This window comes from Salvelinus namaycush, chromosome 12, assembly GCF_016432855.1.
Source record: "Salvelinus namaycush isolate Seneca chromosome 12, SaNama_1.0, whole genome shotgun sequence".
Classification (NCBI taxonomy): domain Eukaryota; kingdom Metazoa; phylum Chordata; class Actinopteri; order Salmoniformes; family Salmonidae; genus Salvelinus; species Salvelinus namaycush.
In genome coordinates, this window is record NC_052318.1 from 22,689,675 (window position 1) to 22,707,474 (window position 17,800).

At 41.0% G+C, this 17,800-nt stretch overlaps 2 protein-coding genes across 5 annotated transcripts; both read left to right on the top strand.

The window, feature by feature from the left end:
• The first annotated feature begins 233 nt into the window (after positions 1–233).
• Positions 234–6,171, top strand: LOC120056497 (transducin beta-like protein 2). Of its 3 annotated transcripts, none has more exons than XM_039004671.1 (7): positions 234–650; positions 1,727–1,845; positions 3,844–4,028; positions 4,442–4,593; positions 4,764–4,890; positions 4,981–5,133; positions 5,263–6,170. In XM_039004671.1, exons 1-7 carry the CDS (start codon positions 521–523, stop codon positions 5,720–5,722), a joined length of 1,326 nt encoding a protein of 441 aa, XP_038860599.1. In that variant the 5' UTR covers positions 234–520; the 3' UTR covers positions 5,723–6,170. The 3 variants fall into 3 exon arrangements, with proteins under 3 accessions (XP_038860599.1, XP_038860600.1, XP_038860602.1); XM_039004672.1 differs by having other exon boundaries at positions 1,730–1,845; XM_039004674.1 differs by lacking the exons at positions 234–650; positions 1,727–1,845 and having other exon boundaries at positions 3,977–4,062; positions 5,263–6,171.
• A 1,868-nt stretch (positions 6,172–8,039) lies between these two features.
• LOC120056498 (B-cell CLL/lymphoma 7 protein family member B-A-like) lies at positions 8,040–16,206 on the top strand. Of its 2 annotated transcripts, none has more exons than XM_039004675.1 (6): positions 8,040–8,200; positions 8,734–8,809; positions 8,875–8,974; positions 10,854–11,018; positions 11,185–11,261; positions 15,953–16,206. In XM_039004675.1, exons 1-6 carry the CDS (start codon positions 8,109–8,111, stop codon positions 16,067–16,069), a joined length of 627 nt encoding a protein of 208 aa, XP_038860603.1. In that variant the 5' UTR covers positions 8,040–8,108; the 3' UTR covers positions 16,070–16,206. The 2 variants fall into 2 exon arrangements, with proteins under 2 accessions (XP_038860603.1, XP_038860604.1); XM_039004676.1 differs by lacking the exon at positions 15,953–16,206 and adding an exon at positions 13,849–15,166.
• The last annotated feature ends 1,594 nt before the right edge of the window (positions 16,207–17,800 follow it).

Genomic DNA, 17,800 nt, shown 5'->3' on the forward strand with positions numbered 1-17,800 from the left:
CTTCCTCTCCACTTTCTCGAGAATCTCGGCAGCTTTCACGAAAACTAGTTTAGAGTAAACATTTTTTTTTTTTACAGAGAATGTGTTATCATTATGTACAACTACATTAATATATCTCCACGACACCCACGTTTCTGCAAGTGGGCAATATACTTTACTGCCAAAAATAAATAAAAAATGTACTGCCCGATGAAAAATGTAGGTATCGATTTACGTTAAAACTCAAAGTGCCTACGACCGTGAGACAGTTTCATACTGTACTGTCTTTGACCGTGCTCTGCTACTGACTTCAGAAACTGAATGAAGACGAATGTTTATGCATTTGTAAAGCAAGTTAGATTAGTCGTTTTTGGATGTCATACAGTTAATAACTACAACATTATTTATTTAAATACACCGATATTGCTAGCTGAGCAAAGCAAGTAGCTAACGTTACCCAGGCTAGCCTCTCAGAGTTTGCTAGCTAGCTTCAGTTAGCTATAATTTTAGCCAGTGCTAACGTGGCACAAACTGTGCAAAGATGGAGTTTGCTGCTCTTACTGCCTTGACCGTATTAATAGGAATGCTGATAATTTTGGTCGCAATCGCTGTGGGAAAGCAGAAAGGAGAAATAAGTGATCAACTAGAGCAGAAAGAAGAGGACTCAGTTGGTAAGTTGCTCCTCTTGCTTGTTTGCATGTCTTGTTGCTATGGTTTGCTATTGTACTAACGTTAGCTAGCTGAGTCAAACAGGTGCAAGTTACACAATGTAATATAAGCCAGTGACCCTTGATGATAGTTAGAATAGATATATTAATTTATAAGTATTGGCACCAGGTCAAAATGTTCTACATGTCCCGAAGCCAGCCATAAACTTGTTGCTGGAAGAAAGATTGAATTAAATGGTGACCAAAGCCATAGAATTAGAATACTAGAAGGGCAATTAATCTTCTTATGATGGGATAATGGTCAGTCCATAGAGATCGTATTAAATTAAATTACTTTATTCAATTAATTAGTATTCTAATTCATACTTCTCTGGGTCAGGGAGTTGGTCAACCATGGTTTGCCAGTTCTGTGATAAGATATTGTGTAAAATAATGAATTTAAAGAATGTATCTGCACTGTTTGTTAGCTAACTAGGCAGCCAGTTTTATAATTTTTATAATTAACTGCCAATATGCCAACATTCCATTCAAACAATGCAGTCAATCCTGCACCATAGACTGACTGAAATCATTTGATGATAAGACTTGACAAGTTGTAAATGCAACAAATACCAATATTGTATCATATCACTCAAAGCTTTCCAAGGAAACAAAAATGTAGACATTTATTGTCTGTTTACATATATTTTAGAGGCTATTTGTACAGAACATTTGTATAAAACCCTTATAAACTGTATTTATAATTATTTGACTATTTTAGATTGACAATAATTATATTACACAATTTCTGATATCAAACGCCTTTTATTTTCCTGCATTAGTAAAATAAGGATTATGACTCTACCATTAATTCCAATTACACCGGATTTCTCTTAGACCAATATGGCTGCCGTTTTTGCCCGTCTAGCAATTTAATAGACCAAAATATTGTTTTGTTACAGAATTGTAAGATGTTGATTCAAAACATTTACCGTTTCCAGAGGAGAAAGCAACCAGAAGTTTGAACATTTTGATAATGGAAGTTACTAGAAAGTGTCATATTGAACGTCTTGTGTAACGAGATGCCAATTCATCCCCAGCAGCAGAGGAAAGTGCAGTGAAGGCTTCCACTGCCAAGAAACAGAAACAACAGCGTCCTCGCAAGGAGAAAGCCCAGCAGCAAACCTTCAGCCATCCTCTCCTGGCTTCCTCCTTGAAGGTGGGCCATGCTCCACATACTGTGAAACCCATGTTACGCCATATCAAAGATGATATATTATATTGACAAGATAGTTGAGTGACCGCTCTAACAATGGAAATGCATGTCCTCAAAGATGGGAGGCGAGATCAGGTGGGACCATTCTAGCCAATGAGGGCAGATACACGTGTGAACAACAGTTTTTTTCAAAGTTGCCAGAATGCCACATGTATCCACTTATATCAGTACATTTTGTAAAAGCCTATAAACATTACAAAACCTCTCTTCAGTCAAATAAGCCTCACGCAATTCAACACTCTCTCATAGTCCTCCATACAAAAATATCCCAACTTGGTCTGCTTATCTCACGCGGACAGATTTTGGGCAGAGTAATCCTCTCGCTTCACCTTTTCCTCTGGACATATTTAGGCATACTCTGCCATTTACAAGAGTGAATGATGTCATAGCCAAGGGTCACTAAGAAGTTTATATACATTCCAAGAACCAGCCCACAAGCCAGTTGTTTAATGCATGATAAGCTGCACCAACAAGGCACAAGTACTTGGGAGTATGGCTAGATGGTACACTGTCCTTCTCTCAGCACATATCAAAGCTGCAGGCGAAAGTTAAATCTAGACTTGGTTTCCTCTATCGTAATCACTCCTCTTTCACCCCAGCTGCTAAACTAACCCTGATTCAGATGACCATCCTACCCATGCTAGATTATAAAGACTTAATTTATAGATCGGCAGGTAAGGGTGCTCTCGAGCGGCTAGATGTTCTTTACAATTCGGGCATCAGATTTGCCACCAATGCTTCTTATAGGACACATCACTGCACTCTATACTCTTCTGTAAACTGGTCATCTCTATACCCGTCGCAAGACCCACAGGTTGATGCTTAAAACCCTCTTAGGCCTCACTCCCCCCTATCTGAGATATCTACTGCAGCCCTCATCCTCCACATACAACACCCGTTCTGCCAGTCACATTCTGTTAAAGGTCCCCAAAGCACACACATCCCTGGGCCACTCGTCTTTTCAGTTCGCTGCAGCTAGCAACTTGAACGAGCTGCAACAAACACTCAAACTGGACAGTTTTATCTCAATCTCTTCATTCAAAGACTCAATCATGGACACTCTGACAGTTGTGGCTGCTTTTTTGTGATGTATTGTTGTCTCTACCTTCTTTCCCTTTTGTGCTGTTGTCTGTGCCCAATAATGTTTGTACCATGTTTTGTGCTGCTGCCATGTTGTATTACTACCATGTTGTTGTTGTTGTGTTGCTACCATGCTATGTTGTCATGTTGCTGCCATGCTATGTTGTCTTAGGTCTCTCTTTATGTAGTGTTGTATTGTCTCTCTTGTTGCAATGTGTGTTTTTGTTCTATATTTTTTATCCCAGCCCCCGTCCCCGCAGGAGGCCTTTTGCCTTTTGTTAGGCCGTCATAGTTAAGAACAAATTCTTATTTACAAACTTGCCAAGTTAAATAATGGTAAAATTATGTAATGCCAGTGGTGTGTGACGAGGTTACAGAATTATCTGATGCTTGATCATCGATTGTGTAAAAACTGATCCGAGTTTAGGTTGCTGGTTTTAGTTGGGGCTATCATGGTGGTATCTTTTAAAGCACAGAGATGGAGGTTGCAGTTTAAAAGGCTGATTCCCACTCATTCACAATGGTTGGAGATGATTAACTGGAAAAACAAGGAAGGGAAATAATAACAGTAAATGTTCTCCAATCAAATGATAATATTAATCAAGAAATAAGAACAAACTTATCATAAATGCATCCAAAAACACGAAAGGTATTGCAAAAGACACTTCTGCAAACTGTAAAGTTTGGTCTGCACATTGATTAGTGACAGGTGTGAGTGTTTAACCTGGTGGATTGGCTGAAGTCCCGCCTCTGCTGGAGGGGGATTGGACAGGTGAATGGTGGTTGGATGAGAGGACTAGCAGTCAGTGTAGGGGAAATTCGACAACAGCTTGGCTGACTCGTCTCTGTCTTTCTCCCCAGAGTCACAGTGGCAATGTGACGTCCCTGGACTTCAGCAGCAACGGGAAGTACCTAGCTACTTGTGCTGACGACCGCACTGTCAGGATATGGAGCACCAAGGACTTCCTGGACAGAGACCATAAATGTCTGAGGGCCAACGTAGAGCTGGACCACGCCACGCTGGTCCGCTTCAGCCCGGACTCAAAGTACACATACACCCATGCATGTCCAGAACAAAGGGTATAGATACAGTACATTCGGAAAGTATTCAGACCCCTTGATTTTTTCCCACATTTTGTTACGTTACAGCCTTAATATAAAAGGGATTAAATGTTTTTTTCCCTCATCAATATACACACAATACTCCATAATGACAAAGCAAAAATAGGTTTTTAGAAACGTTTGCAAATGTATTAAATAAAAAACAGAAATACCTTATTTACATAAGTATTCAGACCTTTTGCGATGAGACACGAAATTGAGCTCAGGTGCAACGTAACAAAATGTGGAAAAAATCAAAGGGTCTGAATACTTTACGAATGCACTGTAGATGGATGGCTGGATGGATAGAGAACCTCTTGTCTTTCTATACTTATTTTCACTCTGTCTTGGTATGCAGGGCCTTCATTACTTGGCTGGCTAACGGAGATACTATTCGCATCTTCAAGATGACCAAGAAGGATGATGGTAGCTTCACTTTCAAAGCTGCCCCTGAAGACTTCCCTCAGAAACACAAGACCAATGTCATCAACATCGGCATCGCAGAGACGGGTATGACTGCTAAATGTATTCAGACTGAATGACTAAAAGGCAGGAAGATGTGAATGTGTGATATGCTCATTTCTATGATTATTGACTGATGAATGACTGTTAGAAGTTATGAAAGAGACCCTTGTTCCAGTCTAAAATCTCATCTGTCTCCCTTGTTTTCTGTGTTCCAGGCAAGTTCATCATGAGTGCCTCCACTGACACCAACATCCTCATCTGGGACCTGAAAGGAGAGGTACTGGCCTCTATCATCACCAACCAGATGACCAACTCCTACGCTGCCATCTCACCCTGTGGCAGGTCAGTACCCTAAACGTGTCTGTGCGGGTTTTATAGCTAATGTAATAGTACTCTCAGGTAGATCATTTCTGGATGGTTTTCTGTCTTCAGGTTTGTTGCCTCCTGTGGCTTCACTCCTGATGTGAAGGTGTGGGAGGTGTGCTTCGGGAAGGGTGGCGAGTTCAAAGAGGTGGCCCGCGCCTTCGACCTAAAGGGCCATTCAGCTGGAGTCCACTCCTTTGCGTTCTCTAATGACTCACGCAGGTAAGGCATGCATTGTGTGGTATCCTATCAAAACATTGATGGTTGATTTCCATGGATGACATTATGATAACATTTATAAGGAAGATTTCCCCCATTGAGGTATGTGAAACCGTCTTTCGTTTCCCCCAGAATGGCCACTGTGTCCAAGGACGGCACATGGCGACTGTGGGACACGGATGTGGAGTACAAGAAGCAACAGGACCCCTACCTACTGAAGTCAGTGCCTTGCCAGTCGTCAGAGGGAAGCCGTGTGGCCCTGTCGCCGGACGCCCGGGTGGTGGCCATCTCCAACAGCTGCAGCGTGGCCATGTACAGCACCTCCACGGGTCAGCTGGAGGAGGAGTTCCACGGAGTCCACAGTGAGGAGATCACTGATCTGAGGTTTGACATCAACAGTCGCTACCTGGTGTGCAGCGGGGACCGGGCGGTACGTGTGTTCCACAATGCGCCGGGCTACCGCGCGGCCATCCAGGACATGCAGGCCATGCTGAAGAAGGCCCAGAACGAGGGCATGAAACAAAGGCTAAAACAGCAGATACAGGAGGCGCAGAGCGCGCTGGACACTGTGCTCACAGCACCCAAGGATTAAAGAACTAAAGCCCCCCCCCCCCCCCAGGCTGGCTGTGTAGAACACTATTTCGATCTCTCTCTTCCTCCCCTTCTCTCACACACTGCCTCCACAGAATGGCATGCAATTCGACTCCTGTCAGGGATGTGGCATTTGCATGCTGGTTTTAATAAATTAATCATATGTTTCTATAGAAATATGGCTCTGTTTTGTGAATGCTCTGCCTTCCTCGAAGTCAGGAATACTATGTTCTCTGTCTTCTTGGACCAGTAATCCTACTACTATAGAAGAGCTTGCTTTGCTTTGGCAACACAAACATTTGTTGTATAATAGGACCAGAGTTCAGCTGGGGTGCCTTGTGTTTCTACAGTTCCTCTGTAAAAACACAAGACATACTAAACTAACAATAATTTCCATGACATCCTATCCAGGTGAATGCTATGATCCCAATGATATCGCATGTTAAATCCACTTCAATTAGTGTAGATGAAGGGGAAGAGACAGGTTAAAGAATAATTTTTAAGCCTTGAGACAATTGAGACATGGATTGTGTATGTGCCATTCAGAGGGTGAATGGGCAAGACAAAAGATTGAAGTGCCTTTGAATGGGGTATGGTAGTAGGTACCAGGCGCACCAGTTTGAGTGTGTCAAGAACTGCAATCCTGCTGGGTTTTTCGCGCTCAACAGTTTTTCATGTGTATAAAGAATGGTCCACCACCCAAAGTACATCCAGCCAGCTTGACAACTGTGGGAAGCATCCCTGTGGAACGCTTTCGACACCTTGTAGTCCATGCCCGATAAATTTAGGTTATTGAGGGCAAAAGGTGTGCAACTCAATATTAAGAAAGTGTTCCTAATGTTTTGTACACTCGGTGTCTAGGCTTGACAGTTCTTGCAGCTTTTGTGTTCTGAAGGAATACCGAACACATTATGCGTAGCGGTCTTAGGCACTGCATCTCAGGGTTAGAGGTGTCACTACAGACCCTGGTTCGATTCCAGGCTGTATCACAACCGGCTGTGATTGGGAGTCCCATAGGGCGGCGCACAATTGGCCCAGCGTCGTCCAGGTTAGGGTTTGGCCGGGGTAGGCTGTCATTGTAAATAAGAATTTGTTCTTAATTTACTTAAATTTAAAAAAAATCTACTGTGCCCAGATTGTGTCGCGATTCCCTTTTGCCTGCAACATATTCAAATGCCAGTATGCATTTTGCAAACGGTGGAAGCACCTAAATCTGATAACACAACAACAACTTGATGGCAGTAACCAACTACTGGTGGTCAGGGATGCATTGTGTGGTCAGGGTTTCTCTTCACTCTGGATGCAATCAGGCTACCTAAAGCGCATACAGTGGGCGACGTCTTCAGCTATTTGCCTACAGCTCTCCATAAAACGTTTGTTTTGGGAGCGAGAGGATAGGAAATATCAATGGTGAGGAAATACGTTCCTGGATTTAATGATAAAAAAAACGTATTACTATTTTTTTATTTTTATGTATGGTTTATTTTTTTATTGCAGAAACACCAGTAATTTAAAATGGTATTAATGTACTGCTAGAATTCCTCATAGAAAACATGGAAGTGTTTTTTTATTAGTGAATGTACATTTATGAATATGAAAATGTTCCATTAGCACAATTAGATTCATGAGGTAAAATAGTTTTTCCTCTATCCTTATTTACAGTTAAGGAAACCGAGCAGCACATTCTCCCATAATAAACAAAGGTCATCAAGAATATAACAATTATAAAACTATAAATATCTTGTCATAATTTCTTTACATGTAGACAATGCCAAAATAAATGCAAAACTGTTTCTGGATGCTCAACACAAAAAGTACAGGTAATGTTAATGTCTTTTTTTGAGTTTCTTCAGGTAATGATTCACAGGGTAATACTTATGGATCATTTTGAAAGAGACCTCTTTGAACTTGTTAACTAGCAGGTATTTGTGTGGTAATAACCAGACTTTTTTCAAACAGATATTATTGACAAATGTATTCCAGTAAGTTGTGACATAAGGAATAGACACAATATCCCTTTGAAATAAAGCACGTCTGTTGTCCTGAGGGAGCAAGGAGAAACAAATGTTTTCTATTGGAGAGACACGGTAGATACATTTAAATGTAGGTGTAGACGCATGACGTGATCGGAATTCCAGGATAAGAACAAGAAAGCTGCATGAACTGTCAAGTCTAGGCACGGCTTTAATGATGCCAGTGTAAATGCAATGTAACAAGTGGCCCAGATGGTTTCTTCATGTAAACACATGCACATTTAGTGAGGGCGTTCTGTGAGAACAAGAAGTGAATGGGTACCGAAAGCTCGCGAGATTCGGTGGGCAAGACGGAGAGCTAGCTAAAGCTAAACAGTCTGTCGGAGGCAAATAAAACTAAAACCAAGCATAAAGATGTCTGGACGCTCGGTTCGCGCTGAGACACGAAGCCGCGCTAAAGATGACATGAAGAAGGTGATGGCGGCCATTGAGAGGGTCAGAAGATGGTAAGTACAACACTATTTATTTGTGTGAAAGATCATAAAAGATTGCCGATACAGAAAGTTCAGCGACATGGAGGCGTGGTTTGAGACAGAATGACAGTGAAAGACCGAGAGCACAGCCAATGATTATCACTGTGAAGCTTTCTCCCTCGAGACAAGGGGCTTTTCAACAAGAGGCGGGACCCAAAAGTACACTTGCGTAAAGCTAGTTAGTTAGCTAGCTTGCTTATAATTGGGGAATGGACAGACAGGCTAGCAAGCGAACTATGCAGTGACTGTCGTGTAGTAATCAATAAGATACTATTCAACCATAGCCAGTGAGGTATCCTCGCTTATTAGTAGCAGCTTCCACTAATAGCATTGCATTCATTGGTATAATTCCACTCTATGGAAGGGATATGTAAACGGTTTGTGCAATCCGGGATCGTTGGGACGTTCCTAGCCTAACCTTTACCATTTTCCATTTCAACCTCAATGGGTGCACTTGACCCTTGAACTATCTGAATGTAAAGGAGCGCACTCATTGTTTTCTACAGGGAGAAGAAATGGGTCACTGTCGGAGACACATCTTTGAGGATATTCAAATGGGTACCAGTGGTGGATACAAAAGAAGTAAGTTATTTTCTTATTTAACAACCTAAGTAGCAATGTCAGTTTAATGCTTTGTCTTCTTGTAGGAGAAGAGTAAGGTGGTCCCGGCTGGAGCAGTCAGGGAGCTGAATAGCTTCTCCACAGATCCAGCCTCAGAAAACACACATTCAAGTCATCTGGATTTTGGTGAGGATGGAGAACCGTTTTGAGTGACATACAGTGCATTCGGAAAGTATTCCATCCCCTTCACTTTTTCCACATTTGGTACGTTACAGCCTTATTCTAAAATTAGTTAAATTCTTTCCCCCTCATCAATCTACACACAATACCCTCATTGTGACAAAGCAAAAACAGGTTTTTTTTAAATGTTTGCAAATTTCTTACAAATAAAAACAGATACCTTATTTACATAAGTATTCAGACCCTTTGCTATGAGACTCGAAATTGAGCTCAAGTGCATCTTGTTTCCATTGATCAGCCTTGATGTTTCTACTGGGGTAGTGGTTAGAGCGTTGGGCCAGTAACTGAAAGGTTGCTGGATCGAATCCCCAAGCTGACAAGGTAAACATCTGTTGTTCTGCCCCTGAACAAGGCAGTTAACCAACTGTTCCCCGGGCGCCGTGGATGTCGATTTAATGCAGCACCCCACAGCTCTCTGATTCAGAGGGGTTGGGTTAAATGTGGAAGACATATTTTAGTTGAATGCATTCAGTTGTACAACTGACTAGGTATCCCCCTTTCCTTTCCTTGATTGGAGTCCACCTGTGTTAATTCAATTGATTGGACATGATTTGGAAAGGCACACACCTGTGTATATAAGGTCCCACAGTTGACAGTGCTTGTCAGACCAAAAACCAAGCCATGAGGTTGAATGAATTGTCCGTAAAGCTCAGAGACAGGATTGTGTCGAAGCACAGATCTGGGGAATGGTATCAAAAAATGTCTGCAGCATTGAAGGTCCCAAAGAACACAGTGGCCTCCATCATTCTAAAATGGAAGAAGTTTGTAACCACCAAGACTCTTCCTAGAGCTGGCCGCCAGGCCAAACTGAGCAATCGGGGGAGAAGGGCCTTGGTCAGGGAGGTGATCAAGAACCCGATGGTCACTCTGACAGCTCCAGAGTTCTTCTGTGGAGATGGGAGAACCTTCTAGAAGGACAACCATCTCTGCAGCACTCCACCAATCAGGGCTTTATGGTAGAGTGGCCAGACGGAAGCCACTCCTCAGTAAAAGGCTCATGACAGGCCACTTGGAGTTTGCCAAAAGGCACAAGATTCTCTGGTGTGATGAAACCAAGATTCAATTCTTTGGCCTGAATGCCAAGCGTCACGTCTGGAGGAAACCTGGCACCATCCCTACGGTGAAGCATGGTGGTGGCAGCATCATGCTATGGGGATGTTTTTCAGTGGCAGGGACTGGGAGACTAGTCAGGGTTGAGCAAAAGATGAATGGAGCAAAGTACACAGAGATGATATGAGATGATAACCTGCTACAGAGTGCTACCCTTCCAACTGGTTCACCTTCCAACAGGACAACGACGCTAAGCACACAGCCAAGACAATGCAGGAGTGGCTTTGGGACAAGTCTCTGAATGTCCTTGAGTGGCCCATCCAGAGCCTGGACTTGAACCCGATTTAACATATCTGGAGAGACCTGAAAATAGCTGTGCAGCGACGCTCCACATCCAACCCGACAGAGCTTGAGAGGATCTGCAGAGAAGAATGGGAGAAACGCCCCAAATACAGGTGTGTTAAGCTTGTAGCATCAAACCCAAGAAGACTCATGGCTGTAATCGCTGCCAAAGGAGTAACGGGTCTGAATACTTATGTAAATGTGATAATAAAAAAATACATTTGCAAACATGTTTTTGCTTTGTCAGTATGGGGTATTGTGTGTAGATTCATGAGTATTTTTAATATCCATTTTAGAATAAGGCTGTAATGTAACAAAATGTGAAAAAGTCAAGGGGTCTGAATACTTTCCGAATGCACTGTATGACCTTACCATATGCTGGCCTAGAACTCTTTCCATTTCCTCCTATTCCCTGTACTCTCTTCCTCCCCAGATGAGAACAGTAACCAGAGCTCTCTGTCTGATGCGTACCAGCCCAAAGTGGACAGCAGCAGTAACTCTAGCCCCCAGCCTAGTGAACCTCTGAGCCCCAAGAACCTGTGTGACTTCCGCACAGATGACTCACAGCCCCCGACTCTGGGCCAGGAGATCATGGAGGGTGAGACGGACAGACAGATGTACACACACACTTACCTCTACACGGGAACGTTAACTGAAGATCTTTTTCAATTATTCTGATGTCAACTAATAAGGTCAAATATATCTTCAGATTCTTTAAGAGGTTTTAAGTGAATGTTTATTTATTTGACTTTTTTTTTCTTCAGAGCCGTCATTGCCAAGTGAACTGGCTGACGAACCTCCGTTGCTGATTAAAGAGGACTTGTTGCCCCTCACTACTCAGGTAAAGCGCATCTAACATCCCAATGATCATTCCACTTCGACACCACAGCTTTGTCACTCAACCGATTTACACTGAACAAAATTATAAATGCAACAATTTCAAAGATTTTACTGAGTTACAGTTCATATAAGAAAATCAGTCAATTGAAATTAACTCAGCCCTAATCTATGGATTTCACATGACTGGGAATAAATATATGCGTTTGTTGGTCACAGATACCTTAATGGTAGGGGCGTTGATCAGAAAACCAGTCAGTATTTGTGGTGACCACCATTTGCCTCATGCAGCACGACACACCTCCTTCCCATAGAGTTGATCAGGCTGTTGATTGTGACCTGTGGAATGTTGTTCCACTCCAGTTCAATGGCTGTGCAAAGTTGTTAGATATTGGTGGGAACTGGAACACGTCGAACCAGAGCATCCCAAACATGCTCAATGGGTGACATTTCTGGTGAGTATGCACGCCATGGAAAAATTTGGAAATTTTCAGCTTCCAGGAATTGTGTAGAGATCCTTGCGACATGGGGCCGTGAATTATCGTGCTGAAACTTGAGGTGATGGCGGCGGATGATTGGCACGACAATGGGCCTCAGGATCGCATCACGATATCTCTGTGCATTCAAATTGCCATTGATAAAATGCAATTGTGTTTGTTTTCCGTAGCTTATGCCTGCTCATACCATAGCACCATGGTGGCAGTGGGGTTATCTGTTTACAACGTTGACATCAGCAAACCGCTCGCCCACACAAAGCCATACACGGTGTCTGCCATCTGCCCGGTACAGTTGAAACAGGGATTAATCCGTGAAGAGCACACTTCTCCAGCATGCCAGTGGCCATCGAAGGTGAACATTTGCTCACTGAAGTCGGTTACGACGCCGAGCTGCAGACAGGTCAAGACCCTGGTGAGGAAAATGAGTACGCAGATGCTCTTCCCTAAGGTGGTTTCTGACAGTTTGTGCAGAAATTCTTTGGGTGTGCGCAAACCGTTTCATCAGCTGTCCGGGTGGCTGGTCTCAGACCATCCAACAGGTGAAGAAGACTGATGTGGAGGTCCTGGGCTGGCATGGTTACATGTGGTCTGCGGTTGTAGGGCCTGTTGGACGTACTGCCATATTCTCTAAAATTACATTGGAGGCGGCTTATGGTAGAGAAATGAACATTCAATTCTTTGGCAACAGCTCTGATGGACAGTCCTGCAGGCAGCATGCCAATTGCACACTCCATCAACTTGAGACATCTGTGGCATAGTGTTGTGACAACTGCACATTTTAGAGGGGCCTTTTAAGGTGCACCTGTGCAATGATGATGCTGTTTAATCAGCTTCTTTATGTGCCCCACTTGTCAGGTGGATGGATTATCTCGGCAAATGAGAAATGCCCTCTAACAGGGGTGTAAATACATTTGTGCACAAAAGTTGAGAGGAACAAGCTTCTTGTGCGGATGGAACAGTTCTGGGATCTTTTATTTCAGCTCATGGGACCAACATTTTACACGTTGCACTTTATATTTTTCTTCAATATACACTACCATTCAAAAGTTTGGGGTCACTTAGAAATGTCCTTGTTTTTGAAAGAAACTACTTTTCTGTACATTTTTAAAATAACATCAAATTGATCAGAAATACAGTGTAGACATTGTTAATGTTGTAAATGACTATTGTAGCCTGAAACGACTGATAAAAAAAAAAAGAATATCCACATAGGTGTACAGAGGCCCATTATCAGCAACCATCACTCCTGTCTTCCAATGGCACATTGTGTTAGCTAATCCAAGTTTATCGTTTTACAAGGCTAATTGATCATTAGAAAACCATTTTGCAATTATGTTAGCACAGCTGAAAACTGTTCTGATTTAAAGAAGCAATAAAACTGGCCTTCTTTAGTTGAATATCTGGAGCATCAGCATTTGTGGGTTAAATTACAGGCTCAAAATGGCCAGAAACAAAGTACTTTCTTCTGAAACTCATCAGTCTATTCTTGTTCTGAGAAATGAAGGCTATTCCATGCGAGAAATTGCCAAGAAACTGAAGATCTCATACAGCGCCGTGTACTACTCCCATCACAGAACAGCGAAAACTGGCTCTAACCAGAATAGAAAGAGGATGGGAGGCCCCGGTGCTCAACTGAGCAAGAGGGCAAGTACATTAGTGTCTATTTTGAGAAACAGATGTCTCACAAGTCCTCAATTGGCAGCTTGATTAAATAGTATGCACAAAACACCAGACTCAACGTCAACAGTGAAGAGGCGACTCCGGGATGCTATGCCTATGTAGATATTCATTTTTTTTTTTAATGAAATAAATCAGCTGTTTCCAGCTACAATAGTCATTTACAACATTAACAATGTCTACACTGTATTTCTGATCAATTTGATGTTATTTTAAAAATGTACAGAAAAGTAGTTTCTTTCAAAAACAAGGACATTTCTAAGTGACCCCAAACCTTTTGAACAGTAGTGCACTTTCAAGACTATTTAATACAACACATCAAACTTCTAGTTTGTCCAACAATCTACTCATTATACATTATACATAAAACTGATAAAACATGGATTCAAACAAACCTGGCTGTATTTCCCCACACAGGAGGAAGAGGAGTGTTCTGGAGCTCCGCCACTGAAGAGGGTGTGTTCTGAGCAGAACTCCATCCTGCAGAGCTCCTCAATGATGAGCTAACACACTGCACATAGCGTCAGGCTCAGACCCAATTCACTTCAGGCACTTTGTTGAATCTAATTTTTTTGATTTGGTAAAATTGTCTGTCATTTTTAATGACAGACATTTCTGGTTCATAAATTGAACAAAACATTTTAAACAAATTGAACTCAACTAATTTGCTGATTTTAAAATAAAAAATGCTTTGAACCAGGCCCTGCTTAGCTTTTAGTCAGCGAGTTACACGACTGCAAGTCTATCCTCCGATGACTGCAATAGATACATTTTAAGGACCAGACATATGGAAGGACCACCATACTTGTTATGATTTTATATTGAATCTCTTTCAAAGTGATTTTGTTTTTCCCTTAAAGGACCCATGAATATGTAGTTTAGTTGACACTGTTTAGTTTCAATGGATTAACAGCGGAATACAAAACCAAAGCACTCCACCACCATTCTCCCGAGGTAGTGCAGTCCGGTAGGTTACATGTATGCCCTTTTTAATTTATTTTTTATTTGGGAGATACCGTTTTCTGTCTACAAAATATAACTTTTCGCGTAAACTATTTATTGCAAGGCAATGACAGGAAATGTATTAAGTAATAGTTGAATTAAGCTATGGTCAGTGTTGTAGGTTTTAAGTCTGATTGGCTCTATTTTGAATGCAGCTTCATATTGTGCCATTGACACTTGTTTACTCAATGCTAGCTGTCAGGATCTTTTGTCAGTTTTGCCGATTTCTAAATCAAGTGTTATATCCGTCCATCCAGGACACGCTGGTGTGCGAATCAAACGCACTAAGTTTAACATTGTAGAATGTTTAAAAATTACAAGTACTGTATGTGATGTTTTTGAATTTACTTAAATGATGCTACTAGGTCCTTATTTTTTTGTTATTTAACTCTTAAAGATGTTGTCTCAGTTATTTAAGTAAGAGTTCATTTGTAAAATGAACACAGATTGTTTCAGTCTAAAATCTGTCTTGAGTTATCGTCTTTAGTAACCCAAGGAAGCACTTGTCTTTCTCAGATATGTTTTATGTCATATTTTACTTGAGTGAAATTAGGAAATTGAATTGATCAGGTTAGCATGTACACTGACTATTTGATGTTATTTTGGTGTGATTGTAATACTTAATAGTAACCATTTATTTATAGTACCAGTCAAAAGTTTGGACACCTACCCATTCAAGGGTTTTTCTTAATTTTTTACTATTTTCTACATTGTAGAATAATAGTGAAGACATCAAAACGATGAAATAACACATATGGAATCATGTAGTAACCAAAAAAAAAAGTGTTAAACAAGTTAAAATATATTTTAGATTCTTCAAAGTAGCCACCCTTTGCCTTGATGAAAGCTTTGCACACTTTGCATTCTCTCAACCAGCTTCATGAGGTAGTCACCTGGAATGCTTTTCCAACAGTCTTGAAGGAGTTCCCACATATGCTGAGCACTTGTTGGTTGCTTTTCCTTCACTCTGCGGTCCAACTCATCCCAAACCATCTCAATTGGGTTGAGGTCGGGTGATTGTGGAGGCCAAGTCATCTGATGCAGCACTCCATCACTCTCCTTCTTGGTCAAATAGCCCTTACACAGCCTGGAGGTGTGTTTTGGGTCATTGTCCTGTTGAAAAACAAATAATAGTCCCACTAAGCGCAAACCAGATGGGATGGCGTATCGCTACAGAATGCTATGGTAGCCATGCTGGTTAAGCGTGCCTTGAATTGTAAATAAATTGCAGTGTCACCAACAAAGCAACCCCACACCATCACACCACCTCCGTGCTTCACGTTGGGAACCAGATTTCCACCGGTCTAATGTCCATTGCTTGTGTTTCTTGGCCCAAGGAAGTCTCTTCTTCTTATTGGTGTCCTTTAGTAATGGTTTCTTTGCAGCAGTTTGACCATGAAGGCCTGATTCAGGCAGTCTCCTCTGAACAGTTGTTGAGATGTGTCTATTACTTGAACTCTGTGAAGCATTTATTTGGGCTGCAATCTGATGTGTAGTTAATTGTCAATTTCTTTGGCAGGTAACTCTAATGAACTTATCCTCTGCAGCAGAGGTAACTGGGTCTTCCTTTCCTGTGGTGGTCCTCATGAGAGCCAGTTTCATCATAGCGTTTGATGGTTTATGTGACTGCACTTGAATAAACTTTGAAAGTTCTTAATTTTCCGAATTGGCTGATCTTTATGTCTTAAAGTAATGATGGACTGTCATTTCTCTCTTGCTTATTTGAGCTGTTCTTTCCATTAATATGGACTTGGTCTTTTACCAAATCGGGCTATCTTCTGTATACCAACCCAACCTTGTCACAACACAACTGATTGGCTCAAATGCATTAAGAAGGAAAGAGATTACACAAATGTACTTTTAAGAAGGCACACTTGTTAATTGAAATGCATTCCAGGTGACTACCTCATGAAGCTGGTTGAGAGAATGCCAAGCGTGTGCAAAGCTGTCAAAGGCAAAGGGTGGCTCCTTTGAAGAATCTAAAATAGAAAATAGGTTTTGATTTGTTTAACACTTTTTTTGGTTACTAAATGATTCCATATGTGTTATTTCATAGTTTGTCTTCACTATTATTCTACAATGTAGAAAATAGTGAATATTTTTTTAAAGCCTGGAATGAGTAGGTGTGTCCAAACTTTTGACTGGTACTGTATATATATATATATATATATATATATATATATATATATATATATATAACAAAAATATATATTTTTTTCTCTGACAATCGACAGCAATTACACTCAAGTTTGGCAAATAGATAAGTGTGTTGCGTTGTGGTTTGCCATTTATGAAAGAAATGCTGTAATATTTGGGACTGGGCGACAAAAGTTAACTCCCGCAATAGTTATTACTAATTTGTAACAGTTATAATTTTCAGTCTTATTACTTCATTGTACTGTTAGTCTCTTGAATAGACATGATTATTTCAAGTGATGCCAGTATGTTGAATGGGCCACTAAAATTAAGGCATTTACAATGTGATGACTTCTGTATCCACATTTAAATGACCACCTTGCAGATTAATTTGGGATGGTAGGCTTATTCTGCTAATGGATTATTTTATTTTTTAAGAAGGATGTTTGGAGAAGAGTTTGTAAAGAGTACTTTGTAGTTTATTGTAATTTTCCAAGTACAAATTATTTTATAAAGGAGTATGGATTTGGAAATCTGCAGATTCTATTGTTTTTCTTTTCTTTTTGAATACACATATACCATGTGTTTTAGTGAATGGGTTTGATTGAAGTGTTATATGCCTTAAGAAATGTGTTGTACATCAGTTCTACATTGGGTGAAATAGGCCATAAAGGGATCTTTCCAATAGATGGCGCTAGAGTGCACACAACCAATTCCATCAGTTGACAGTCTACCTTGCTCTGGTGTGTGCTTAAATTATTTAAAGTTTAAACATTACACACACAAGCATGTACGGGTAATTAAGTAATCTAGGCAAACCAGAACCAAATATTGCGTGAGCGCTATGTTTTCGTCCGTCACGAGAGACGTGTGACAAATGAATCTATGTTTACAGATCGGATAGTACTGTAAGGACTCTATTAAATCCGTATCGTGGAAGTTTAGCGTTACATTTAAAGGTAATGTTCCTGCATTAGTGGAGACTGCATATGTCGGCTCAATCGGAAATTACCGTTACATTTCTATTGCTTCAGCGATACAGATTTAATAGAGCCCTAGATCTAATCATGTCATATATTTCATCAACTGGTGGCACTACTGAAAATTGATTATGATACATGTGCCTGTCTGTACACAATTGATTAAATAAACACACTGTTAAGTTAGATGGGACATGGTTGGTCTGTGATACAGTAACACTATTCTTCCAGGACAGGACCTGCTATTGTTT